General features: G+C 45.5%; 1 protein-coding gene across 10 annotated transcripts in view; it reads right to left on the bottom strand.

Annotated features, from left to right (window-relative positions):
- Positions 1-430: 430 nt before the first annotated feature.
- CELF6 (CUGBP Elav-like family member 6) overlaps positions 431-26641 on the bottom strand; it is a 148465-nt gene continuing 122254 nt past the window's right edge. For 4 of the 10 annotated variants that reach the window (XM_034432582.3, XM_087878159.1, XM_087878163.1 and 1 more), the window contains 8 exons: positions 20611-20754; positions 18309-18453; positions 16787-16936; positions 15775-15837; positions 14073-14153; positions 12498-12641; positions 9951-10106; positions 431-1745 (listed from right to left, as the gene is read on the bottom strand). In XM_034432582.3, coding sequence (XP_034288473.2) covers positions 9979-10106; positions 12498-12641; positions 14073-14153; positions 15775-15837; positions 16787-16936; positions 18309-18453; positions 20611-20754 — 855 coding nt within the window. In that variant the 3' untranslated portion in view covers positions 431-1745; positions 9951-9978. Of the gene's footprint in view, positions 1746-2068; positions 5115-9950; positions 10107-12497; positions 12642-14072; positions 14154-15774; positions 15838-16786; positions 16937-18308; positions 18454-20610; positions 20755-26641 lie in introns of those variants that run through there. The other 6 variants (XM_087878160.1, XM_087878164.1, XM_087878165.1 and 3 more) reach the window with 4 other exon arrangements.

Here is a 26641-nt window from a genome sequence, read left to right on the forward strand (position 1 = left end):
ATAGAGCAGCCTCAGCGTAGAAAGGTTCAAACCCCAAGGTCTAACGGTCTTCAGAAGACCACTAAGGATGTTCACATTAGTTCTGTGTTTCTTCTGGCACTGATCAAATATTCCTTTTCGACAGGGGAGATGCAGATCAGGGGCAGCTGTCCTATTTCTGCTCTCCTCTCCTTCCCCAAACAAAATTTCTTGAAAACTAAGCCTCTATCTGGGGAGGGGGCGTGGAAGAGAGAGCACGAATTGCTACCGGGATAAATAGTTTTCCCCCCCCCCACCCAAAACCCCTCCCCACCCGCCCCCCCAGTTTTGCTCCTTGAAAACCCTACAGCGTTCAATGCAGTCACAAAGCCACCAGCATTATTTAAGCCAGGTTGTTCTCGAAGTGACTTCTGCTTGCTGCTCACTTCTTTCTCTTGGAGACGACTTGTAGCTTGGATTTGAAGCGGGTTTTGTGTGTGTGTTTGTGTGTGTGTGTGTGTGTGTGTGTGTGTGTTTTGTTTTTTCTTGTTTTCTTTTTGATTTGTTTGCTTGCTTGCTTGCGTCTTTTTTTTAAACCTCTTTGAGTTTTTTTCTTTTGTTTTTTAAATTAATTAATTTATATATATATATATATATTTATATTTATATATATATTAAAAAAGCAATAGTCCTTTGGTCCCTAAACTCTAAGGAATGATATGACTTTGAAAGAAGTTAATCCAATCTCCCAGGACTGGGGCAAAAAAATCCTGTGACTCTTACTCACTCAATCCATGGGATAAAAGATATATAGACATATTATATATCTCTCTCTCTACCTCTCTCCGGTTAGATTCAACATCCTCTTAGTTAACTGTTTTTTTTTTTTTCTTTCTTTCTTTTCTTTCCTTTCCCAAACAGACGCGGAGAAAAACAAATTCCCTTTTTGTTTTTTGTTTTTTTTCATTCCCCGTTGAAAACAAAGGCGTTTCCCTGGTCCAAATCCGTCAGCTTTGGTTTTAGGTCTTTCGTTCCCTCCCTCTTCTGAATCGTGAAAAAATCGGACAAGTGTCTTTTGAGAGGAGCTGGTCCCGGCCGCAGGCGTCGTATACCCGCAACCTTTTCTCTCACAAAGTCCCACTCTTCTGCTGTGAGGGACGCTTGTTGTTTTTGTTTTTTCCTCGCCCTTCCTCATTATAATTCTTTCTTTCTTTCTTTCTTTTTTTCCCAAAAGAAAAAAAGTCTTCTACAGCGGCCCCGTTCCCATCCATGGAGTTTCGAGTCGGCAAAGAGCACCACAAGTCTCTTTCCCTCAGGTCCAAGATTTGGCCACAACCACCTCCTTGGTAGTTTGTTTTGTTTTGTTTTTGTTTTTTGTGTGTTTTTTCTCTTGCCTTAAAGAGACCAAAATCATCGTCATCGTCATCGTAAAAAAACCAACAACAACAAAAAACCGAAACAGAACCCAAAACGAAAACGAAAAACCGAGTTCCAGCCGATTTGAAAAAATTTAAAAAGAAAGGGCAGGGAAAAAAAAACAGAGAGAGAGAGAGAAAGAGAGAGAGAGAGAGAGAGAGAGAGAGAGAGAGAGAGAGAGAGAAAGAAAAAAAAATATAGAACGGAACGAGCTCTTTCTTTTCCCGAGCACCTCTGCTTCGCCTCTGCGTTGAACTCTTTTTATCGCTTCCTTTTTTCCGCCGTGATATGTTGCAAAGAAAGTTAACAAGTTCTGGATACGGCACATGGGACAAGGGGAAATACTCTTCGTATGCCGCGTGGCATCCAATCTGCAAGACAGAGGGAGAAGGTGAAGGAGGGCGAAGAGAGGAAGACACGCGTCGTCCTTTCAGGAACTTCTGCTGACTGAAGGCCTCCAAAAGTCTTGATATGGGGGGGGGAAGGGAATCATGTCCTAATTGGGGCTCCTCCAGAGGGCAACAGCGGCTAGGCCTGGAAGCCATCTTTTGCACTGGGCCTTCAGACCTGCCACTTTTACTACTGTGGGAAAGTGGGAGGGGGGATTGTATGGAGCAAGGGTGATATGTAGTCATAATAACATTCCTTTCTCAGAGAGTCAAGGACATCTTGCCCTGCACTTGGAACTGGCTGGAACTGGGAGGCATCTCCAGTTGGAATGATGTTTGATTGGGCCACGTAATGGACTTGTTTGTGGGTGTTGGGCAGGGACTTCAACTTTCCTTTGGGTGGGGAAAACTTGGAAACTTTCAGATTCGGGTTTTCCCAGATGTGCCAATAAAGGTAAAGGTAAAGATTCCCCTTGCACATATGTGCTAGCCATTCCCGATTCTAGAGGGTGGTGGTCATCTCCGTTTCAAAGCCGAAGAGCCAGCGCTGTCCGAAGACATCTCCATGGTCATAACTAAATGCCAAAGACACACGGAATGCTGTTACCTTCCCACCAAAGGTGGTCCCTATTTTTCTACTTGCATTTTTTTTACGTGCTTTCGAACTGCTAGGTTGGCAGAAGCTGGGACAAGTAACGGGAGCTCACCCCGTTACGCGGCACTAGGGATTCGAACCGCTGAACTGCCGGCCTTTCGATCAACAAGCTCAGCGTCTTAGCCACTGAGCCACCGCGTCCCTGAGAGATGTGCCAATATGACATCTCTAATACAATGTAACTTTGAAGAAACTCAAGCTCTGGAGTTTTCTTTCATTGAGGGTGTTACTTGGAACTCTGACAACAGCATTCAACGTCCGCCCCCCCCCAAAAAAGCTGGATTCTGAAGCCTGGCTAGTCTCTAGGACAGCCTTCTTCAACCTTGGCTGCTTTAAGACATGTGGGCCTCAACTCCCAGGGAATTCTCCAGGCAGCCATGCTGAAGTTGGGAGGTGAAGTCCACTGGTCTTAAAATCGCAAAGGTTGAGAAAGACTCTGTGTTCAGAGTCTTGGAAATGTGTGGACTTCAATTCCCAGAATTGAGTATGGCTGGCTGAGGAATTTTGGGAGTTGAAGTCCACACATCTTAAAGGGGTCAAGGTTGAGAAAGACCGCTCTAGGATTTCTCTTAACCTGGAATCTTAACTGGTGTCTCTCCATCTCACAGAAAAAAGAATTGGTTCTAAATGCCCCCCGGTTGACTTTTAAATGTATGACTGGGCCAAGATTCTCCAGTTCCATTTACGTCCAAGGGATTGTCAAGAGATGTGGATGGACTCTTACATGTCCCTTTAGGTCAGGTTTCAGGGTTCCCGTCCCCCTCCTGTCTATTGAATATATTTACATTAAAGTATAAAAGAAAATATCCCTTGAGATGCAATTGACTTGTGGGGATTTAGTGATCTAAAGCAGGGGTCTCCAAGCTTGGCAACTTTAAGCCTGGAGGTCTTCAACTCCCAGAAGGAGTTGAAGTCCTCCAGGCTTAAAGTTGCCAAGGTTGGAGACCCATGATCTAAAGTATCATCTTAATGATCTTGGCAACAACACCGCCTTCTTGTGGATTGGTTTTTGACCTCCTTGTCCAGCTTCTGATCTTAGGGGGTGTCTCGTCCAAATTCTAATCGGAACTGACGCTACTGTTGAAACATCACAGTTCAGAGCTGCTTATATACCACATCGGATCCCTGATCTGTTGATCCAGTACTGTGAGCTTATTGGCAAGTTCCCTCAAGTTTCAGATACTTCTTCCCAGCACCCTTTGGAAATGCAGGGAATGGACTCTGAATCTTATGCAGGCAAAGCATCCGCTTGCTCTTATCTGCTATAAAAGAGCATTGGGTATCAACCAAAGGAAGGTCCTTATGGTTTTTAAGCTTGTGCAATGATAGTCCTTTTTTGAGGGGGTAATGCAGCAACTATAAATATAAACAATTATAATTTTCAAGCCTGGCGATCCTCAGATATGTTGGACTTGAGTTTCCATAAACGTTCGGAATCCTAGGAATTGGAAGAGGCCATTTAATCCAAACCTCCAAAGCAGAAATCCAAATTAAAGTACCTCTGTGAGATAGTTCTCTAGATGCTGCTTGAACACCCCAGAGAAGAGGATTATGAAAGTTCAGATCCAACACATCGGAAGTCGCATGAGGAAAACAGGGTGTTGTGGCTCATTGGCTGCCGGTCCCTCCAGCAGCCGAATCAGAGGAGAAGGAGATGGTGTGGGAGTCAGGGCCAGCGATAAGGCAACCTGAGAGCTCCGAGGGGGAAGAGGGAATGGAGCTGTCAGAGAGAGAGAGAGAAACAGAGGCAGAGCCTGGGCCATCCGTCAACCCTCAGATGGAGAGTCAACAGACCCCAGGTCTGGAGATGGCTGATGAGGAAGAGGTAGAACAGCTGGGTCCAGTGCCTGATGCACGGATGCACAGAAGGCAGAGGAGAGGAGAGCAGTGGAAATCTATGGGCTGGTCCTTGGGATGGAAGAGCCACCACTGCTAGCGAAATCTCACCCTAGTTCTGGGGATAAAAGGCAGGGGGCGGAGATGAATGGATGTGGCAGACAACTATTCATCTCCCGTCTGGACAGACTTGTTAGCCTGCGTTGAGAGAGAAACCTTTTGCCGGGGCTGCCGGCGCTCCTAATAAAGGAATCTTTTGAGTTAACTTCAGAGAGTGTGTCATGTTTGGGGAGCTGGGGAGCTAGGTAGGGAAATGAGTAACGTATCTTGCTATTTCTTCTACAACCTGATTTCTTAGGTCAACCCCAACTGTTTTATCCAGCCATCATGATCATACATAAAGGGCACATACATCATTGTCACGTCACAACAGAGAGGAAAAGAAGAAGATACAAAGGAGGACAAAGTGGAATTTATGGGCTCAAAGAATCCACAACTAGTAAAAAGACTGACCAATCAGCACTCCAAAAACTATCCATCATGGGCATCAATATGGCACTGCACAACCGCCAGAAGAGAAGAGGAAGGGGTGGGTGGGAAGAAGAACTGATAATAATAATAATAAAAAATAAAAAATAAAAAAATAAAGCAGAGATATAGAAAGATCAACGTCAAGTTCATGCAACAAGATTACAACTGGCCACATGGCGTCATCGGAGAGAGGTCGATGACAACATGAGTGAAGTCACTTACAGTTTCAGATAATTTGGAAGGGAGAGTTTTGTGATTGGATCTCCCATAACAGCTAGAGGGTTGCTAGGCAACTGTGGGGTCATCCTTGGAGCTATGATTGGCCTGGTCTGGTTAGAGATACACAGTAGTGGATGGGTCGGAGGAAACAAAAATATAAAGGAAAAAAAATATGAATCGGTTTGATCGAGTTCCCAGGTTTTGTTATCGTTTCTTCTGGTGGTTCCTCTTCCACTTTAGAACTCTCTTCTAAAGTTCCCCCCACCCAACTGTCCATCCCATATCCCTTTCATGGAACTGGCTCAGTCCAAAGCTTAAAAAAAAAAAAAGGGGGGGGGGGAGACCAGATGTTTCCTTTCTATAACAGTCTTCTGGTGAGATGTCTACGGAGCTTTTCAGTCATCCGTGGTTGTCCCAAAGGTGCTTTTTTTCAAGACTTCCTTTGCTGTTCCTTGAAGACGTTTTGCTTCTCATCCAAAAAAGCTTCTTCCCTTCGGAGCTGGAGAAGCTTCTTGGATGAGAAGCAAAGGATCTTCGGGAAAAACAAAATCCAGTTTTGTTTTGAAAAAACACCTTTGGGACACCAGATGTTCCAGTGAACATCTAATCACAATCCTCTCCAGGATGGATGATCCTGTATTTCTGTTTCATGTAGGGCAAATTAAATTTGCATTTTCTACCTATTAATGAGCAAATGCAGAGGGATATCATCTGTATGGAGCACACATACTTGCATTCTTTGTTTTCGTATGCAATGGGTTTCATTTTTTTTTTAGCAACGGGTAGGTAGGCATCCTAGCAGTTCCTATTTTCTAGTTGGAGGCAGAAATGTTATCTTAGGAAAGCAGAAGATAGGATACTTGATTCCAGAAAATGTATCCCAGAAGTTAAAATCATGTGTCAATAAAACAGCATTTCTTCTAATAAGTGGATTTCTTTGCTTTTTTAAAAAAAACTTCCTTTCCATAGAAAGCTGATAGAAGCTTGACAAATCTTTTTTCTTTCTTTCTTTCTTTCTACTTTTCCACTTTGGAATCCCCCCCCCCCACTTCCTCCTCATTCTTCTTCAAATTCCTAACTTGGTTTGGAACCATGGAACTCAAAATGGAATAAATTGTCCAAAAAACAAAATAAAAAACCCTCCTTATGGCATATAACCAAGTGATGCTTTTAGAAGAACCGTGTCCCAGACTGAAATACAAATGGGGTGGTTAAAAGAAAAGCAATTCCCTGAGGAAGGAAAGAAGGAAAGAAGGAAAGAAAGAAGGAAGAAAAGAAAGAGAGAGAGAGAGAAAAGAAAGAAAGAAAGAAAGAAAGAAAGAAAGAAAGAAAGAAAGAAAAAGAGAGATGAAACTGTGTGATTGCTCATCTCAATTAGGTAATATAACTCTAGGGAGGCCATATGCAAATTATCATGAGGAATTCTACATTGAGTTGTAAATGTACTTTTCCAATCATAAATATGACACTTCTAGTAACACCATCTAGCACTGGACTTTTACTAAGCCTCCTTGACTGGGCACCTTCCCTATTTACCCCCATTGTGGTGAGCTTTCCTTGGCTAAAATAAGCAGAGGTTTGTCAATTGAATAGAATATTTCTAGTTCAGCGCCAAGGACTGAACTGTGCAGTCCTTGGCACTCTCTGAGCTTGGAGGGGGGTGGGGTTCTTTCAGACATTTCATTACCCTGCTAGGTAACAGCATCAGTGCAGTGAAGTTACATTACCAAGTTGAGTAATGAACCGTCTGCAAGAAAACCACCAAGCTCAGAGAGCACCAAGGACTCCACAAAATAAGGGGGTTGGTTACACCTCTCCCCTTTTAACATGCTTTACAACTGCTTACTTGCACGTGTTTATTCGCATTCCATGACTCCTCCTATCCAAGGATCACCAAGAACAGGGTTGCCTCTCTACACTTTAAAACAATTGCTTGGGTGATGCTGGCATTCAAAATTTTCCAAACCGGAACAATGGATGCTGAACTGAGAAGACTCCTTCTGTAGTGAAGGTAAAGGTAAAGGTTCCCCTCGCACATACGTGCTAGTCGTTCCAGACTCTAGGGGGCGGTGCTCATCTCCGTTTCAAAGCCGAAGAGTCAGCGCTGTCCAAAGACGTCTCCGTGGTCATGTGGCCGGCATGACTCAACGCCAAAGGCGCACGGAACGCTGTTACCTTCCCACCAAAGGTGGTCCCTATTTTTCTACTTGCATTTTTTACCTGCTTTCGAACTGCTAGGTTGGCAGAAGCTGGGACAAGTCACGGGAGCTCACCCCATTACGTGGCACTCAGGATTCAAACTGCTGAACTGACGACCTTTCGATTGACAAGCTCAGTGTCTTAGCCCCTGAGCCACCGCGTCCCTCCTTCTCTAGTAGCTCTACTCAAATTTATCTGGCTTAAAGTAGGAATGAAACCTGTTTGCAAGTCACTCAAGGGAGAAATGTTCTCTCTGCAGACCTTGCAAGCAAATGCCCAAGCTCAGAGAGCACCAAGGACTTCAGAGTTCAACCCTTGATCTACGTATCTTCTCTTCTACAGATCTTTCTGTTGCTCGACAATTCCAAAGTTGGCTGTCTGAACCCACGTAATTATTTTGAACCCCCATATTCCCTGAGCTGTTAAGTAGTATCTGTTGTGTTACAAGCAAGAGAGAGTTTCCTTTCCTTCCATCATCTCTCCAGATCATAACTTGAGTTGACAAGGAATCATTTTCTACATTTATCCCGTCTCGTCTGAAAGCCTGTTCACTTCATCAAATCAAGTTCTTTCCTATCCGCTTGATATCGTGGAGTAGATTACTATAGAGTAGGATTTGGAGGGGTGGGAAACAAGTCCCTGTCAGTGGTATCTCCACATCACAGAAAGGTTTCCAGTGGCCCTTCAGAAATTTAAGATGTTGTTATAGTGACAAGACAATGAACAGTGTGGTGATCTAGTGGTGAAGATGCTCGCCTCTCAGAAGGCTGAGAGTTCAATCCTAGGTGGAGGCAGATGTTTCTCTCCTAGGGCACAAAGAAAAAAATATCTGCTGTGAACTCCCTGTAGGTGTCAGGAAGGGTATCTGGCCAATAAATGCTCAGCTCTATTCACCCCAAATTAAGGGATTGTAGGGTTGTAAAAAGGGAGCTGTAGTGACAAAACTTTAAAGGCTGGGCTTCTTTCTGACAGATCTACAATCAGTTGCATCCATATCAGATTTCAACCCTCCTCTTTTCATTTGATCTGGTTATCCAATAAAAGTGAGATTCAAGAAAAGGGGCACTTGGGAGAAAAACAGAACAATGGAGTAGTTGAGGGAAGTGAAGCTGTCAATGCACAAACCTGAAAAGGTGTATCTATGTCCCAGTGCCCATATATTATGTGTGCACATGCCTATGTGCACATTAAAAGTAGAACTCAATGTTCCCTCAAGTTGAACTTCTCCTGATGATCTGTATTTCATGATATTCTTGGCAACAGCATGGAAATATTTCTCACCAAACGTCTTTCGAGGATGGTGTCCGTAGCATTCCGATCCAGTTCTGGAATTTCTCACTCAAGGAACCAAGTCTCACCTTGCTAAATTTTGGGGTAAGATCTAGAGTTGCCCCTTAATTGGATATCTATATCAAGCTGATCACCCCATGTGCTCATTAAAATACAGCAATAATTTCCATCAGTAAGTTATTCCAAAACATTTCTCTGTATAAGTGCTAACTTTGTAGCAGTGATAACCTGAGTAATGAAGTTGCCCATACTGAAGTGTTTCTCAACTTTGGCAAGTTTAAGACATGTGGACTTCAACTCCCAGAATTCTATGCTGGCTGGGGAATTCTGAGAGTTGAAGTCCACATGTCTTAAACTTGCCAAAGTTGAGAAGCCACTCCATACTGAGCTAAATGTATTCAGGAGCTACACTAGAGTAAGAATCAATGTTGTCTCCCAATATACATTTGAAGGCCTGGGGCTGTCTCATAAATGAGCTGAACCCAGAGAAGCTGAGTGACACTGAATGGTTGGAGATTTAGGTTAAGACAAAAGGAAGTACTTTGTTACCCAGCAGGTCATCAACAGATGGAATTAAGTCCCATAAAATTGGTGATGGCAACCGACTTGGATGGATTTTCAAAGCATTGAAGAGATTCATGGAGGAGAAGGAGATTGATGACTGTTAATCATGATGGCATTGTATTCCCAACCGTATCGGAGATAGTTATGAGCTTGAATATCAATAGCAGAAGGATATTTTCTTACTGATTTCTTCCTGGAGGGTTTCCCAGTGGCATTTGACTAGGGTCAACCGAAAGTGGAGTAGACAGACCTTTGATCTCACCTAAGAAAGTTCTTTCTGGACTTCTTTCTACAGGCACTTGTACTCATGGGCACAGATCCTCTCTTCCTCTCTTTTACAAACACACACTCACACGTTCCCCCTTAGAAAGCACTCCTCTTTCCATGTAACCCACCGAAGAGGAAATTTAGTGAACCTAACTTATAAAGTACACAGTGAGATATTTTCCTGCCAAGATATCGTTTGGCTCAAACCACCAAACTCCTTGAGATCCTCCACCTTAAACTGGACACCCGTTTCATGGGTTCTTCTCCACTCTTGCTCGTTTCTCTTTGGGGCGAAGTTTCCAATCAGACCTTCACTACCCTCAAAGAATCCTGGGAACCGGGGGCCCTGTAGCAAATTGCAATGAGGGCCCAAATGACTTGCCCTTGGTGACCTCAACGTGCCACCCTTATGTACACGTGTCCTGATGCACCTTGACCCAGGTAGCTAAGTCAAGTCATTGCATGGTGATGGCATGGCTTTCATTATTGCCGGTTTGCTATGGACACCTCATCATTAGAACATGGTCATTCTGCCCCTTTTGCTATCCGGGAAGGAAAGACTGATTTCTGCCATTACCTTCCTGAGCTCGGTTACCTGGCTGAAGCATCGCCTGCCAATGCCTTACCTGTTTTCCGAGCCGGGGTGAACAGGGATCAGTAGGGTCGATTTGCATCTTTTGGCCTCTTTAATTGGACCTTTAGCCTCTTCATGCCGATCTGGAAGCCGTTCATGGCTTGAATGGCTGCCTGGGCACTAGTTGGATTGTCAAAACTGACGAAACCTGGGAAAGGAGCCAAAGCCAGCCAAAGACGTGAGTGATAGGGGTGATGGGGGTTGGGTGAAGTGGATTAGAAGAGAAAAATGAAAGAGGGAACATTCCTTGGGCTCTTGGGACCATAAGTCGCATGATTGTAGGAGAAGGAATGGTAGGACTTGAGGGTGGAGTTAAACGAGGGATCAGGCTAGAACAGGGATGGCTAACCTTTTTGCCATCGCGTGCCAAAAGCGGGGGGAGCTTAGAGGGTCACATGCGCGCGTGCCCACACCCATAATTCTATGCACACCCCGGAGGCCCTCTGGAGGCTGGAAAGTGGGACAGGAAGTCAGTAAATGGGCCATTTCCAGCCTCTGGAGGGCCTCAGGGGGCGGGAGGCCTTCCAGAGGCTCCTTCCCCAGGCTTCTAGAGAGGCTCCTAGAGAGGCTCTGGAGCCTGGGGAAGGAGGCTCCTAGAGAGGCTCTGGAGCCTGGGGAGAGCAAAAAAACGGGCCTTCTGGTCCCACCAGAAGTCAGCAAACGGGCCGTTTCCGGCCTCCGGAGGGCCTTCGGAGGGTGGGGAAAGCCGTTTTCGCCCTCCCCAGGCTCCTAGAGAGGCTCTGGAGCCTGGGGAGAGCAAAAAACAGGCCTTCCCCACCCCCTCCAGGCCCTCCGGAGGCAGGAAACAGCTTGTTTCCCTACTTCCGGTGGGCCCAGAAGGCCTGAAAATCAGCCGGCCGGTGCAAGCATGCATGCCGGAGCTGAGCTCACATGCCCACCGATATGGCTCCACGTGCCACCTGTGGCACGCGTGCCATAGGTTCGCCATCACGGGCCTAGAATCTCTACATAGCCACAAGTGGACAAAGTCCAACTGCCTTTGAATTCCAAGGACTTTTATCTAACTCCAAGCAGTTGGATATTAATCTTCTCAACTGGTGATCGCCTGATTGGATAAAGGTCCACCAGAATCCAACTAGGCCAGTTTAAATTCTGGCTTCAGAAGAGGATAATCTCAGCATTGGTACTGGAAACTTGGGACTGTTTAAAGAAATCAATAAACAAATAAAAATTCTAGCAAACTATTAGCCTGGAAGTTGTGTAACAGCCATAAGAATCACCATCAAACCCCAGATGGCTTCTAGGGAATTCCAACATTAATTACTTTCATACAACTTTGTTGGCTGAAGTTTTTAATGGCTGAAATCTCAGAAGTTGGCCAAATCACACAAGATATTCGTCTTCTTCACATAGGATCTTACAAGATTTCAGGATGCAAATGCCACTACTGTATCTTGCAAGAGATTTTCATACAAGGTTGGATTAAATTATGGTGCTGAGATTGTCAGACTATTTATTTAAGAAATTAATTCAAACAGTAACTTATGTCTGATCTCTGTTCTAGACTCAATGCTTTGGGCTTAGGCCAAGGTCTTAGTTTTTTTTAAAAAAAATCAAAATATCAAATCAAAACAAACAGCGTGGCACCTGTGTCATACATTCTAATACAAATAAAACTAATCAAGTTAATCATAATCCTTACATTCAATCCGCTTATATATTTCTAATAATAATGCATACTTATATTAATTTATAATCTATCATTATTCAATTATTCCATATTTTCTCTTGTTATTACTTTCATTTTATGATGTAAAAAGTATACACTAATATTCCTCCTTTTCTTGTTTCTATCACTTATTCTAGCTTTTGATCATATCACCCTTTATTAAGAAACTTTTCCTTTCTTTCCTGTCTAACTTCTAATCATGTCACCGACTTAAAAAAAAAGAAAAAAAGGAAAAGGAAGAAGACAGTGAGAGAAAAGAAAAAATAACTCAGAACAACAGGGAAAAAATCATCTATCTATCATCTCTTGCCCACTTCAATACTTTATTTGCTATGCTTTACAAGAAAAATAGGAAAGAAGAAGAGTAAATTAAGACAATAATATACAAAGTAAAAAGAAATTATCTATCCATCGTCCCTTGCCTGCTTCAATACTTTAATAGCTATGGGTTGTTTTTGTTTTGTTTTTTTTGCTTGCCTCCCAAATTCCTCTCTTAAATCTTTACCTACTTCTTGGATGTTTAATCTAGGTATTCCTCCTACCTCTATTCTCTTCCACTGCCTAATTTCTAACATTTCTACCCAGGCCCCTATCTTGCTTTCAAACCTATCTTCCCCCTCTAAGGGTCTTAGTCTGTTCATCTGCCTCTTCCCCCCAATTTTTAACTTGGACTGTAATGTCTACTGGACCATTTGCTGGATCTGACTCCTGTGAATAGTCAACTTTAATCAGCATTTTGCCACCTGCATGCCCCTTTGCTGATATTTCATCTTTTGACTTAACTTGTCTAAAAGTTGAAATCAAAACCAACTCATAAGGGAACCTTGAAGGAAGTCGGTTGGGACTTACCAAAGCATTTACTTTGGTTGGTGGCACGATCAACGAAGACTTTGGCAGAGATGACGCTGCCAAAAGGCAGGAACATCTGCATGAGTTCTGCATCGCCAAACTCTTGGGGCAGGTGATAAATGAAGAGGTTACAGCCTTCAGGACCTAGGATGGCAACATAGGCACACCAAAGAGAGGAAAGGACGTTGTGTAAGAAGAGCAAAAGAGACCAAATGTAGACAACTTTTAACTATCTTGAGTCTTCGGAGAAAGGCGGCATGCAAGTTGAACAAATAAATAAATAAATAAATATCGCGTATCGACCAACTTTCTTGTTGCATTTGAGTCCTCGATGTGTTGGGTTTTGTCAATGAACTTAAAAAGTAATTAATCCCCACCATTGATTGGTTAAGTAAATCTCCCCGACTCAGATGCCTTCAAATGAATTGATTTTCAATTCGCCGACTCCTTAGTTAAAATGGCCAACAGTCATATGGCATAATCTACAACGTTTTCAATACTGCCTGTTCTCCTGAGAGGCAGACTAACTTATGTAACATTTACATAATTTTTTTTTACTCTTTTCTTGTACACTTACTATTATTTTACTGAGAAACCTAATCAGCTGGAAGGGACCTTGGAGGTCTTCTAGTCCAGCCCTCTGCTCAAGCAGAAGTTCTTATACCATTTCAGACAAGTTGACTGTCCCAGTCTCTTCTTAAAAACCTCCACGATTTCTGGAGGCAACTTCTGTTCCACTGTTTAATTGTCCTCACTGTTAGGGAGTTTCTCCTTAATTCCAGGTTGCTTCTCTCCTTGAGTATCTTCCATTCATTGTTTCTTGTCCTGCCCTCTGTGCTTTGGACCCCACTTCCTTGCGGCAGCCCCTCAAATTACTAAAATACTGCTATCATGTTCCCCCTAGTCCTTCTTTTCTCTAGACTAGCCATACCCAGTTCCCGCAACTGTTCTTCATATGTTTTAGTCTCCAGGCCTTTAATCAGCTCAGTTGTTCTTCTTTGAACTTTTTCCAAAGTCTCAACGTCTTTTTTTTTTGTAACGTGATGACTTTTAGACAGGTCTGTTCCACGTTTCTACAAAGCCATTTTGATCTTGGTAGAGCCTTGGTGGCACAGCAGACTAAAGCACTGCTAAGTAGCACCAGCTGCCTGCAATTACTGCAAGTTCAAATCTCTCCAAGGCTCAAGGTTGACTCAGCCTTCCATCCTTTCGAGGTAGGTAAAATGAGGACCCGGATTGTGGGGGCAATAAGCTGACTTTGTATAAATATACAAAAGTATGAAGGCTATTGCTTAACGCATTGTAAGCCGCCCTGAGTCTCCAGAGAAGGGCGGCATATAAATCAAATAAAATAAATAAATAATAAATAAATATACAAAAGTATGAAGGCTATTGCTTAACGCATTGTAAGCCACCCTCAGTCTCCGGAAAAGGGTGGCATATAAATCGAACCAATAAATCTTGGCGCCCTCCCCCTCCAAAATAGGAAGTTGCTCACAAGAAGACCTTGTGGGCCTTGTGGAAAATGCCCCCCCCCCATCCTCCAGGAGACCCAACCTTTGCATTCCTCCTCACCTTCTCTCTGTTGTTGGGGGATGATGGGAGTTTGCTGTGGGAAGGCTTGGCTGATTGGTGCATAGGCGGCTGGATATGCTGCTAGAACACAGAAACAGACGGATCAGGCCCAAGCAAGCATAACGCTCTGCTTTCATGGGGGAGAAAGGGGTACACCAAACCAACGAATATGGTCCCATGTGAGTGTGATCATGTCCTGCCATATATGTGACCCCAGGGGTGGGGCTGCTGAGGAGTTGCAGGGGTTCGGGAGAACCTCTAGCTAAGATTCTGTGCAGTTCGGAGAACCCCCAAATCCCACTCCTGGATGGCCCCGCCCACCCCTCCCCTCCCAGAAGTCCCCACACGGCCCGTTTTGGATGCAGGTAAGTGCAGGGTGTGTGCGGAGGCCAGGGAAGGCGAAAAACGGGCTTACCGGAAGTTCGGGAAGGCTGGAAATGGATCCGTTTCCGGCCTCCAGAGGGCTTCTGGTGCCTGTGGGAAGCTATTTTCGCCCTCCTGGATGCTCGAGGAAAGCCTCTGGAGCCTGGGAAGGGCAAAAATGCCCCCCCCCGTGGTGCCACGCCCACCATGGCCACGCCTACCAAGCAACCGGGCAGAGAATCCCTTGCTAAAATTTTGAAGCCCACCCCTGTGTGGCCCTACTTACTCCTCCCCCCTCCCCCATGGCCCCATAAAACATCAAATACGAAGAATTCTAAGATTCCACTGTATAACTTGGTTGATCTGCAGAGAACTTGCACTATGCTGAATTTCATCTAAACTGAGCATATGGAGTAAGATTAGTAAAACCCAAACTGGGGCTCTCCTGGTGTTTTGGAATATGATTTGAACTTCCACTGGTCCTGCTGGCTGGAGATGATGGGTCCAGCCTACTTAGAAAGCTATCTTTAGAGGCAGAGATTTGCCCGTCTCATGGATTTGCTCGGTCTCTTCTCTTCATTCCTGCTTGTCCCTGTGTAAATTTCTTGGAAACCTAACCAGGAAGTTCATTGGTGGCACGATCCACCATCACTTCCCTTTTTAATCCCTACCTGTGGGAGAGCTTTCTTACTCAGGTGTGGTCTAGGCTTGTAAACCAAGGTACTTAGAAATAGAATAACAGAGTTGGAAGGGACCTTGGAGGTCTTCTAGTCCAACCCCCTGCTTAGGCAGGAAACCCTACACCACTTCAGACAATGGTTATCCAACATCTTCTTAAAAACTTCCAGTGTTGGAGCATTCACAACTTCTGGAGACAAGTTCTTCCACTGATTAATTGTTCTAACTATCATGAAATTTCTCCTTAATTCTAAGTTGCTTCTCTCCTTGATGAGTTTCCACCCGTTGCTTCTTGTCCTGCCCTCAGGTGCTTTGGAGAATAGCTTGACTCCCTCTTCTTTGGGGCAGCCCCTGAGATATTGGAAGACTGCTATCATGTCTCCCCTAGTCCTTCCTTTCATGAAACTAGAGATACCCAATTCCAGCAATCGTTCATTTGTTTTAGCCTCCGGTCCTCTAACTTGCCACACCCACGCATCCCTAACCTCATCCTGCTCTCCAAACGTGTGTGCCCCGAATGCCTGGTTGCCTCTCTCACCCCCAGTTTGCATCACAAAAGTTGCCAAGGGACAGAAGCCAAGAGAGGTGCAGGAAAAGAGGAAGAGACCCAGGGAGGAGGGGGGAGGGGGAGGGGAAGAGAGGGCCAAAGCAATGTTGAGACCTGCATAGTGCTGCATGCCTGCGTAGGCTTGTTGCAAGGGATCTGCCACGGTGGGACTTTGAGCTGGGAAGAGAAAAGAAGGAAGAAGGACGAGAATAAGCAGAGTCCATCGGAGAACGGCCCCCGTGGGCGCAGTGCGATCAGTTTTGACTTGCCAAAACCCTGGCAGAGCAACCTGTGGCCACCCAGATGCAGTGGCCATTCCCATCCTCCTTTCCCATCCCTTTCCCAGGCCAGGCAAGTGGGAGATGGCTTTTAGCAACATCTGGAGGAAGACTGGAGCGCCTTTCTAGAAGATCCTTATTTTATCTTGCCTGTGTAGGAAGTTAGCACCCACCCCTTTCCTGGAAGAATGAAATATTTTAGGAAATATTAAACAGGCAGAATATTATGTTTCCCTGGTTGAGAAATGGAGAAACAGGTTTTAAAGACAAAGCAGCTCCCACCTTCCTGACCTCCCCCCCACCCTTTTGTTAATGGGCCAGAGGCAGAAACTCAATCTTTGTCAATGGACCTTCATCTGCAACGCAATGGGACCCATCTAGGACAGAAACTCACCACACAGCACCTGGGAAGATTACATCAGCCAGCAAGGCTAGCTAAGACCCCCACCCCCTGGGAGTCTGACAACCAATCAGGATACTCTTTCAGGGGCCCAGGAAGTTCAAACCCAGAGAAAGCATAAAAATCCAGGGACTCGCTGTATCTCGCCCCTTTTCTGTTCAGGAACTCAAGCCATGTGATCCTGTCCACCATTAAACCATCTTTCCAAGCAGTTTCCATGTTTCCAGTGTCTTTTTTTCCCCACTTGGAGCTGAACCCAGAAGGATATTTCTTCCTACACCTGCATAATTAGAAAAAGCCCAGGGCCCCTATTTACAGTCCACAATACCAGTCGATCAACCGACTTGCAGGGCTGGGCAAGAGGGTATTTCTTCCCTGCTTTAGCACGGATGGGGATACACCCATCACCGTCGCCACTGACGGCCCCTTTCTTTGTCCAAAATCTTACCCGGGTACGGATGGATCCCGTTGGTGTAAATGGTTTCCGATGCTGGCTGTCCGTTAGTCTGTGGTGGGAGAGGGCTAAACCCATTGACGCCAATGGGGGTAGCTATGCTGGGGACTGGAGCTGTGCTGATCCCTGGAGGTGTGCTTGTACCTGAAGCGCCCGAACGAGAGAAGGCAAAGAGAGAGGCAAAGGGATTAGAGCAGAGGAAGCCGTTAAACCAAGACCGAGCGGGAAAGGAAAAGGCGAATATAGAGAATATGGTTTGCTTCCCGATGGAACTGGGGAAATCTTGTGGAATGAATAACAGAATGGGAAGGGACCTTGGAGGTCTTCTAGTCCAACCCCCCGCTCAAGCAGGAAGCCATTTCAGACAAATGGTTACCCAACATCTTCTTAAAAACTTCCAGTGTTGGAGCATTCACAACTTCCGGAGGCAGGTTGTTCCACTGATTAATTGTCCTCACTGTCAGGAAATTTCTCCTTAGTTCTAAGTTGCTTCTCTCCTTGATGAGTTCCCACCCATTGCTTCTTGTCCTGCCCTCAGGTGCTTTGGAGAATAGCTTGACTCCCTCTTCTTTGGGGCAGCCCCTGAGATATTGGAAGACTGCTATCATGTCACCCCCTGGACTTTCTTTTCATTAAACTAGACATACCCAGTTCCTGCAACCGTTCTTTCTATGGTGGAAGTTTGTTTGTTTGTTTGTTTATTACCTTTGGGGTAAAATGAGGATCCGGATTGTTGGGGGCAAGATGCTGACATTGTAAACTGCTCAGAGAGGGCTGTAAAGCACTGTGAAGCGGTATATACCGTATTTTTTGGAGTATAAGATACACCTTTCCCCCCCACCCCCTAAAAGGGGGTGAAAATTTGGGTGCGTCTTATACACTGAATGTAGCCCTGCCCACCCACTGGCTCCCACCCTATGGCCTCTGCCTCCCAGCAATTTACCTCCTTGCAGCAAGAGGAAACAGCCCATTTCAGCTTCAGCACAGCCTAATTAGCACAAGTTGATTGTCCGTTGGCCTCCTGACTCTCAGCTGTTTCAGGCTGCAGGGATTCCCATTGCCTATTGCTGTGAGGGCCTCTGCTGCTTGCTGCAAGGAGGTAAATTGCTGGGAGGAGATTTTTTTTTTCTTGTGCTAATCAAGCTATGCTGAAAATGAAAATGAAAGTAAAGCAGGTTATTTGCTGTTTGCTGCAAGGAGGAAAAATTGCTGGGAGGCAGATTTCTTTTTCTTGTTTTCCTACCCCAAAAAAGGTAGGTGCGTCTTATAGTCCGGAGCGTCTTATACTCTGAAAAATACGGTAAGTCTAAGCGCTATTGCTATTGCTAAAATAAAACAAGAATCTTTCAGTGGAGGCTGAAGGGTCAGATAAGTCCACTTTGAGCAGCCATCTTCCCTGACGGGAAGATGCTGAGCAAGGGATCTACTGTGGAAGAAGCTCTGAGGTTTATTGGACTTCCACCTGGCTCTTCTTCCTTGGTTACCTCACAAGAAGATCACGTAGGAAGGCTCCTACCTGACGAGGGTGTCATAGGAGCCGCCACCAAGCCGCTCACGTTGAAAGCGGCCATCTGCTGCATCTGTGCTGCCGCGATGGCTGCCATGGGGTTGAGACAACTTCCTTGTGCGGCAGCCATGAGCGCTGCCTGCTGCTGCATTATCTTAAGGAAAGAAGGACACACGTGGGGAGAGAGGCGGAAGGAGAACAGCCAGGGAAAGAAAGAAGGCGGAGGACAGGAGAAAAGGAAGAGGGGAAGAAGGGCAACGTTAGTTTGGACTTCACTGGTAAAGACTGGTCTTCTTTTTCTCGTCAGGGGCAACCTCCAAGGAACATCCTCCCACTACCTCCAGATGGAGACTGGCCTTTTGGACTTCTTGAGGAAGTTCTAGTCCTGTGAAGTCTAACATTGAGGGACATTGAAATGACGCTGTCAGCACTTCAAGCTTCATTTACTCTAGTGCTGACATAAGAAGGAGAAGCGGAGGCATCTGGAAAGGGACGTTTGACTTTTCACCGACTTATTTTCCCTGGAGATAATATCCCCTAGGAGATGAGATGGGAGGGGGGAAATTCCTTTGAGCTGGAGCGGTAGATTAGGGGTAGAATGACTTGGAAGATGGCCAATGAGTGCAGGGGAGTGGGGAACGGAAAGGGAGGGTTTTGGGTGTGGAAGTCAGTGTTGGCTACGATGAGCCAGGATTTAGAATGTCGTGCTTAATAAATGGGAGTTTTTATCAAAGACTTTGTTTGAAATGCAATTTATTTGAGACGACCTCGAAACTTGACAGACACCTTCAGATGGACAATTGCCTTGATATAGCTTCTTTCATCAACGTCTATGGCAGTGATGGCTAACCTTTTTGCCATCGTGGGCCAAAAGCAGGGGAAGCGCAGGAGGTCATGTGCGTGCATGCCCATACCCATAATTCAATGAGCCCCGCCCCCCCACGCATGTGCGTGTGACAGCCCCCGGCGCCCCCCGCTTTTGGCACGTGATGGCACGATGGGCCCGGTCAGCCCTTTTTTCGCTCTCCCCACGCTCCAGAGGCATTTTAGGAGCCCGGGGAGGGCAAAAACAGCCTTCCCCACGCCCTGGAGGCCCTCTGGAGGCCAGAAACAGCCTGTTTCCTGATTTTCGGTGGGCACGGAAGGCCCAAAAATCAGCTGGCCGGTGCGTGCATGTGTGCTGCAGCTGAGGTAGGGCAACGCTCGCGTGCCCACCGATATGGCTCCACACGCCACCTGTGGCACGTGTGCCATAAGTTCACCATCACGGGTCTATGGAGATTCTCAATCATTCAGGTTAGTTTTTTTTCCTTGAAGACATGTTGCTTCTCATCCAAGAACCTTCTACACTACTGAAGCAACTGAAGAAGCTTCTTGGATGAGAAGCCAAACGTCTTCAAGGAAAAAGCTAAGGAAGTCTAGCTGCCTTTTGAAAAGCACCCATGGGGTAACTTCTTTCATCAACCCTCCCTGTGAGCCTAACCAGCTAAGGGTGCTAAGGTCAGGGTGGAGAACCAGCGTTCCTCCAGATATTCCAGAACTTCTGGCATCTCTTGTTTTCCAGCCATGCTTGTCTTGGGCTGATGGGGATTGGAGTGAAGAACAGATGCTACCTTCATCTTCCCACCTTGTGTTGTACTTCCTTCTAAAACCATCACAGCTGACATGAGATTTGAACCAACTTCTCTGGCCTTTTCATGTATCAACAAACATATATGCTTGTTCTATCTCCAGGAAAGGACCATCGATGTTTGTCTCCTTCCAGTTGGCAATGCAGAAGCTTGCATTGGCCAGTGGAGGGCAGTGCCCATCACTCTTCTCTCCAGCAAGGATATGTGGCATCTCTGGATGATAAAAGTATCCTTCCAGATGAGCGGGTGGATTTGAGGGCATCTCCCATACGACAACTATCCTGCTTTGCTTTCCCAGACTTAGCCCAAATCATCTAGGTCAGGGGTCAGTAACCTGCGGCTCTGGAGCCGCATGTGGCTCTTTCACCCCTTTGCTGCGGTTCCCTGTCACTCAAAATATGCATCACAACCGCCAATGGGCAGGCACGGGAAGGGTTTTGTGGCTCCCGGTGTTTTCTTTTCTGTGGGAAACGGGTCCAAATGGCTCTTTGAGTGTTTAAGGTGACCCTGGTTTGGGTCAAATGGTGCTTCCCTCTCAGGTAAAGGAGAAAGAACAGAGAACCAGGGAGCCTTGGTTGATTCCTCACCCAACTAGCACCTTCTGGCTTGTCCAAACGTTCCTGCTTCATCTTTATGGGAAATAATGGTGCCCTACTGTTGGGGCGTCCAGCATCTCCTACCGCTTGTGTGTATGCTCCATAGGCTCCAAACTGGATCGTCATGGGATTAAAGATGCCCAGCTGTCCTGCCATCTGATGCATCCGCCGCAAAGTCCGCTCCTTGTCCGTGTCGGCAAACTTCACAACTAAGCTGGAGGACGCACCCTGGCAGAGGGAAGAGAGAAGCAGAGGCAGAAAGAGAGAGAGAGTGGGGCAGATTGTATCCGTCACTGGTGCATTGGTTCGAACGGAGGAGTCTTGCAAATGAATCTTATGGGGAAAGGCAGTTGCAACAGAGAGGCACAATGTTGAAGAGTAGGGTGGCCCCTTTATTTGGGAGCTTCTCTTCCTTTGGTATCCACTAGAGGTGGTTCTTGACTTACAAACGAGGGGTTGTAAGCAGGGGGTGAAATCCAGCAGGTTCTGGAGAACCGGTAGCGGAAATGTTGAGTAGTTTGGAGAACTGGCAAATACCACCTCTGGCTGGCCCCAGAGTGGGGTGGGAATGGAGATTTTGCAAGATCCTTCCTTCCCCCAGGAGTGGGGCGGGAATGGAGATTTTGCAATATCCTTCCCCTGACACGCCCACCAAGCCACGCCCACCAAGCCAGACCACACCCACCAAGCCACGCCAACAGAACCGGTAGTTAAAAAAAAATTGGATTTCACCACTGCTTACAACCCCTCGGACACCACGGCACTGAAAAAAGTGATTGATAGAATAACAGAGTTGGAAGGGACCTTGGAGGTCTTCTAGTCTAGCCCCCTGCTTAGGCAGGAAACCCTACACCACTTCAGACAAATGGTGATCCAACATCTTCTTAAAAACTTCCAATGTTGGAGCATTCACAACATCTGGAGGCAAGTTGTTCCACTGATTAATTGTTCTAACTGTCAGGAAATTCCTCCTTAGTTCTAGGTTGCTTCTCTCCTTGATGAGTTTCCATCCGTTGCTTCTTCTCCTGCCTTCTGGTGCTTTGGAGATTAATTTGACCCCCTCTTCTCTGTGGCAGCCCCTCAAATATTAGAACACTGCTATCATATCACCCTTAGTCCTTCTTTTCACCAGATTTCCCCCCCCCACCCAGATTTTACTGAAAAACGGGCTGCATCTGGTCAAGAGACTTACCATCACTCATCCTGGACATAAATTGTTTTAACTTCTACCCTCAAAACGACGCTATAGAGCACTGCACACCAGAACAACTAGACACAAGGACAGTTTTTCCCCGAACGCCCTCACTCTGCTAAACAAATAATTCCCTCAACACTGTCAAACTATTCACTAAGTCTGCATTACTATTAACCTTCTCATCGTTCCCACCACCCATCTCCTTCCACTGTATGACTGTAATTTTGTTGCTTGTATCCTTGCGATTTATATTGATATTGTTTCCTGATTGCTTATTTGTACCCTATGGCTATCATTAAGTGTTGTACCTTATGATTCTTGATGAACGTATCTTTTCTTTTATGTACACTGAGAGCATATGCACCAAGACAAATTCCTTGTGTGTCCAATCACACTTGCCAATAAAGGATTCTATTCTATTCTATTCTATTCTATTCTATTCTATTCTATTCTATTCTATTCTATTCTATTCTATTCAGACTATCATTAAGTATTATATCTTATGATTCTTGACGAACGTATCTTTTCTTTTATGTACTCCAAGAGCATATGCACCAAAGACAAATTCCTTGTGTGTCCAATCACACTTGGCCAATAAAAAATTCTATTCTATTCTATTCTATTCTATTCTATTCTATTCTATTCTATTCTATTCTATTCTATTCTATTCTATTCTATTCTATTCTACTCTATTCTATTCTATTCTATTCTTCTATTCTAACCTATCAAAAGCAACTCTTGTCTAGCCAGCACTCCTTTCTATTACCCCCAAATGACATAAACCATCCCTGGTCACCCAACTCTCCTGCTCACAATAGATTTTGAAGTCCACCCGCCACGGAGCTGACATTTGCAAAAAACCCCAGGATTCTGAGCTAGTCTGCTTAGCCCGCCGTGTCCATGGAAACAATTGATGGGAGACTTCTGCTATCTCAACCGGAATTGGCTCTCCATGGGTTCCAGCTAACTAGCCTTATTTAAGAAAACAAGCCTTATCTTTATTTACAAGGAACGGGATTGATTTTGTCCCTGTAATGAAACAGCCACAGTCTGTTTGGGGGCCGAGAGAAGCTTGGAGATAAACGTGCTAATCCTTGCAGTGACCATTTCCCGAAATGCATTTTTAATCCCAGGATCCAGGCATGTTATTTTTTTTCCCCAAGGCCAAGATTGATTTAAAAAAAAAAGTTTTTGAGAGGGAGGGGCTCATTTACACTTAGGTTTCACGACAAACAGAGTGATCCTGATTAGGCTCCGGTCGTGTACTTGACAGTTTCCCCTTTCTACCACTTTAGGGTTGGGGGTTATAATCTTCAGGGCAGTTAGTGCACCTCTGCTTTGGGATGGGCTCCTCTAAGAAGCACGGGTGATTTTGTTTGGAAAGGCCTTTTTTGGTGCCTTCTGTTTTTGATGTCAACAGTCAATAGATGAATCCTTCCTTCCTTCCTTCCTTCCTTCCTTCCTTCCTTCCTTCCTTCCTTCCTTCCTTCCTCCCTCCCTCCCTCCCTCCCTCCCTCCCTCCATTTTTTCTTCTTTCTTTCCTACCTTCCTTCCCTCCTTTCCATCTTCCCTCTCTCCCTCCCTTCATGCTCTAGTCCTTCCTTCCTCCCTTCCTCCCTCCTTCTTTCCTCCCTCCCTCCTTCTTTCCTTCCTACCCTCCCTCCTTGCTTTCTTCTTTCCTTCCTTGCTTCCTTCCCTTCCTCCTTCTTCCCTCCCTCCCTCCTTCTTTCCTACCCTCCTTCCTTCCCTCCCTCCTTCTTCCCTCCCTCCTTCCTTCCTTCCTTCCTCCCTCCCTCCTTTCCTTCCTTCCTTCTTCACTTCCTATCCTCCCTCCCTCCTTCCTTCTCTCCCTCCCTCCCTCCCTCCCTCCCTTCCTTCCTTCCTTCCTTCCTCCCTCCCTCCCTCCCTCCTTTCCTTCCTTCCTTCTTCACTTCCTATCCTCCCTCCCTCCTTCCTTCTCTCCCTCCCTCCCTTCCTTCCTTCCTTCCTTCCTTCCTTCCTTCCTTCCTTCCTTCCTTCCTTCCTTCCTCCCTCCTCCTTCTTTCCTTCCTACTCTCCCTCCTTGCTTCCTTCTTTTCTTCCTTCCTTCCTTCCTTCCTTCCTTCCCTCCTTTCTACTCTCCCTCCTTCTTCCCTCCCTCCTTCCTTCCTTCCCTCCTTCCTTCCTGCCTTCCTGCCTTCCTTCCCTCCTTCTTTCCTTTCTACCTCCCTCCCTCCCTCCTCTCTACCTCTATCTGTTCTGTTCCTTTCTTTCTTCTGTCCTTCCACCTCCTTTGCTTCCTACTTCCTTCCTTCACATTTACTTCCCTCCAAACTCTTTGTCCCCTTCCAAACTCATCTGGGGCCATTGGAGTTCATTGTCAGCCCAACCTCCTTGCAACTGCTGATCAGTTCAATCCTCTTCTATAATCACCGCGACTCCTGGGGCCTCTGGCTCCCTCCTTTTCCCTCTCACTCTCATTTAGAACTATGACCTTCATTGTTAATTAAATGGCAGTTTTCTCAAGCCGGTGATTCAATTACCTCCTGACACCTGCTTGGAGAACACAGCTGCTGATCAGAATAAACAGCAGAGAGTTATTTTTTGCAACAAGTGATTTGATCCCCAAGAATCTGATCCAATCACCGAAATGATAAATTAGCAGCCGATGGAACAAAAGGGGGAGAAAATGTGTGTTTGGGTGAGGGAGGGAAGGTGAGGAAAAGAAAAGAAGGAAGTGGGTAACGGTAGAGAGAGAGTGGGAGGGAGAGGGGACACACACAGAGAGAGAGAGGACGGAAGAAAAGAGAAAGGAAGGAAGGAAGAGAAGGAAGGAAGGAAGGCAGGAGAGGTAAAGGAAGGGAGGGGTAAGAAAGACGAAAGGAAGAAAAGAGGTAGGGGTAGAGGTGAAGGGAAGAAGAAAGGAGAGAGAGGAAGAAAGAAAGGAAGAGAAAGGAAGGAAGGAAGAAAAGAGGTAAAGGCAGATATATATATATATGTTTTCTCAGATTTTCGCGGGTGTTTGTATGTAGGTCTTTGGTTATTCGGGTCTTCTCCCACGTAAAATTGGAAGTGTCTTGGCGACGTTTCGACGAAGTCTCATTCGTCATCTTCAGGCTGGTGTTCTCGGCTTCGTGCTTCCAGGAGCTTCTTCCTGGAAGCACGAAGCCGAGAACACCAGCCTGAAGATGACGAATGAGACTTCGTCGAAACGTCGCCAAGACACTTCCAATTTTACGTGGGAGAAGACCCGAATAACCAAAGACCTACATATATATATATATATATATATATATATATATATATATATATATATATACCTTTATCTTCAGTAAACTCGACCTTAAATTCTCCTCCAAGAATGTATATGGACCACAAACTAACACACAGCCACTAGACTCCACAAATGTTTGCAAATTTCCACAAATCTCACCCTCTAAAATTATTATAGCAAAACAAGGGGTATTTATTGCCTTGTGATTCATTTTGAAAGCACCTTTTGAGCATAAATGGTTCATTTGTGATACGAGATCAATATCAATGTTGTTTTATTTTATGTATTTAAATGCATTATTCTGGAGTGGCGCGATGGCCTAGAGGTGGAGCTCTCGCCTCACAATCAGGAGGCTGGGAGTTCCATCCTAGGTAAAGGCAGATATTTCTCTCTCTCTGGGCACAGTGAGAATGTATCTGCTGAAAAAAAAAAACCTCCGCTCTGGGAACAGGAAGGGCATCCGGCCAGTAAATACTCAGCTCCATTCAGTTGCCCTGACTCCACCCTGCAAGGGATTATGGCAGGGGTGAAATCTACTTACCTTCCTTACCGGTTCGGAAGTGCACGCGCCGTCCATGCACCATGCACAAAACCTTCTGCGCATGCACAGAGGGTAAAAAACACATTAATTCCTGGTTAAAACCGGGAAGTAACGGCAACTGGGCGGGTGGGCGGAGCCTCGCGCCGTCATCGCTACCGGTTCTCCGAACCACCCGCCACGATCGCTACCGGGTTTGCTGAACCGGTCTGAACTGGGAGCATTTCACCCCTGGTAATTAAAAGAAGATGATTTAAATGTCTTTTTCTCAGTTGCTTAAAGGGGTCCAGGGTATAAAAAGACTGAAGCGTTCTTGCTTTAGAGAAAAGAATTATTAGGATAGGAAAGTTAAAGGCGAAATATACTGTTAGTTTTCTTTCCGAGAACTTGAATGGGATTTTGACTTGCAGTAAGTCTCAGATGCCTGGCAAATCTTTCATATGCTTAACTTAATATGGTGGGGCTATTATTAAATATGTGGAAAGTAATCGCGTTACGATAACATCATTGCAATTCCGTATAATTTTAATGCAATGCAGATGAATTCAAATGGATTCTAGGCTTTGTTCTGGGCTGCGTTTTGGATTCTGGGCCCTCCTGCACAGATAGCCCACAACTTATGTTTGTTTAATGACAGTTCAAAGTTACGACGACCCTGGAAAAAGTGACTTACGAGCACTCTTCACACTTATGACCCTCTCAGCAACTGGCATCTTATTTATGACAGGTACAGCATCCCAGGGTGATGAGACCGCCATTTATTTATTTTTTTTGCATTAATTTATATGCCACCCTTCTCCGGAGACTCAGGGCGGCTTACAATGCGCTAAGCAATAGCGTTCATACTTTTGTATATTTATACAAAGTCAGCTTATTGCCCCCACAATCTGGGTCCTCATTTCACCTACCTTTGAAAGGATGGAAGGCTGAGTCAACCTTGAGCCTGGTGAGATTCGAACTTGCAGTAATTGCAAGCAGCAGATGTTAATAACAGTGTTCTTTAGTCCATTGTACTACAGGCTCTTGTTTATGGCCTTCGCAGCCAGCTTCCAGCAAGCAAAGTCAATATGGAAAGCCTGATTCGCTTAATGGCTGCATGGTTCCCTTAAGGACTGCTGTGATTCGTTTA

Source organism: Pantherophis guttatus, chromosome 13 (genome assembly GCF_059756535.1).
Source record: "Pantherophis guttatus breed Tessera chromosome 13, ASM5975653v1, whole genome shotgun sequence".
NCBI classification, from domain to species: domain Eukaryota; kingdom Metazoa; phylum Chordata; class Lepidosauria; order Squamata; family Colubridae; genus Pantherophis; species Pantherophis guttatus.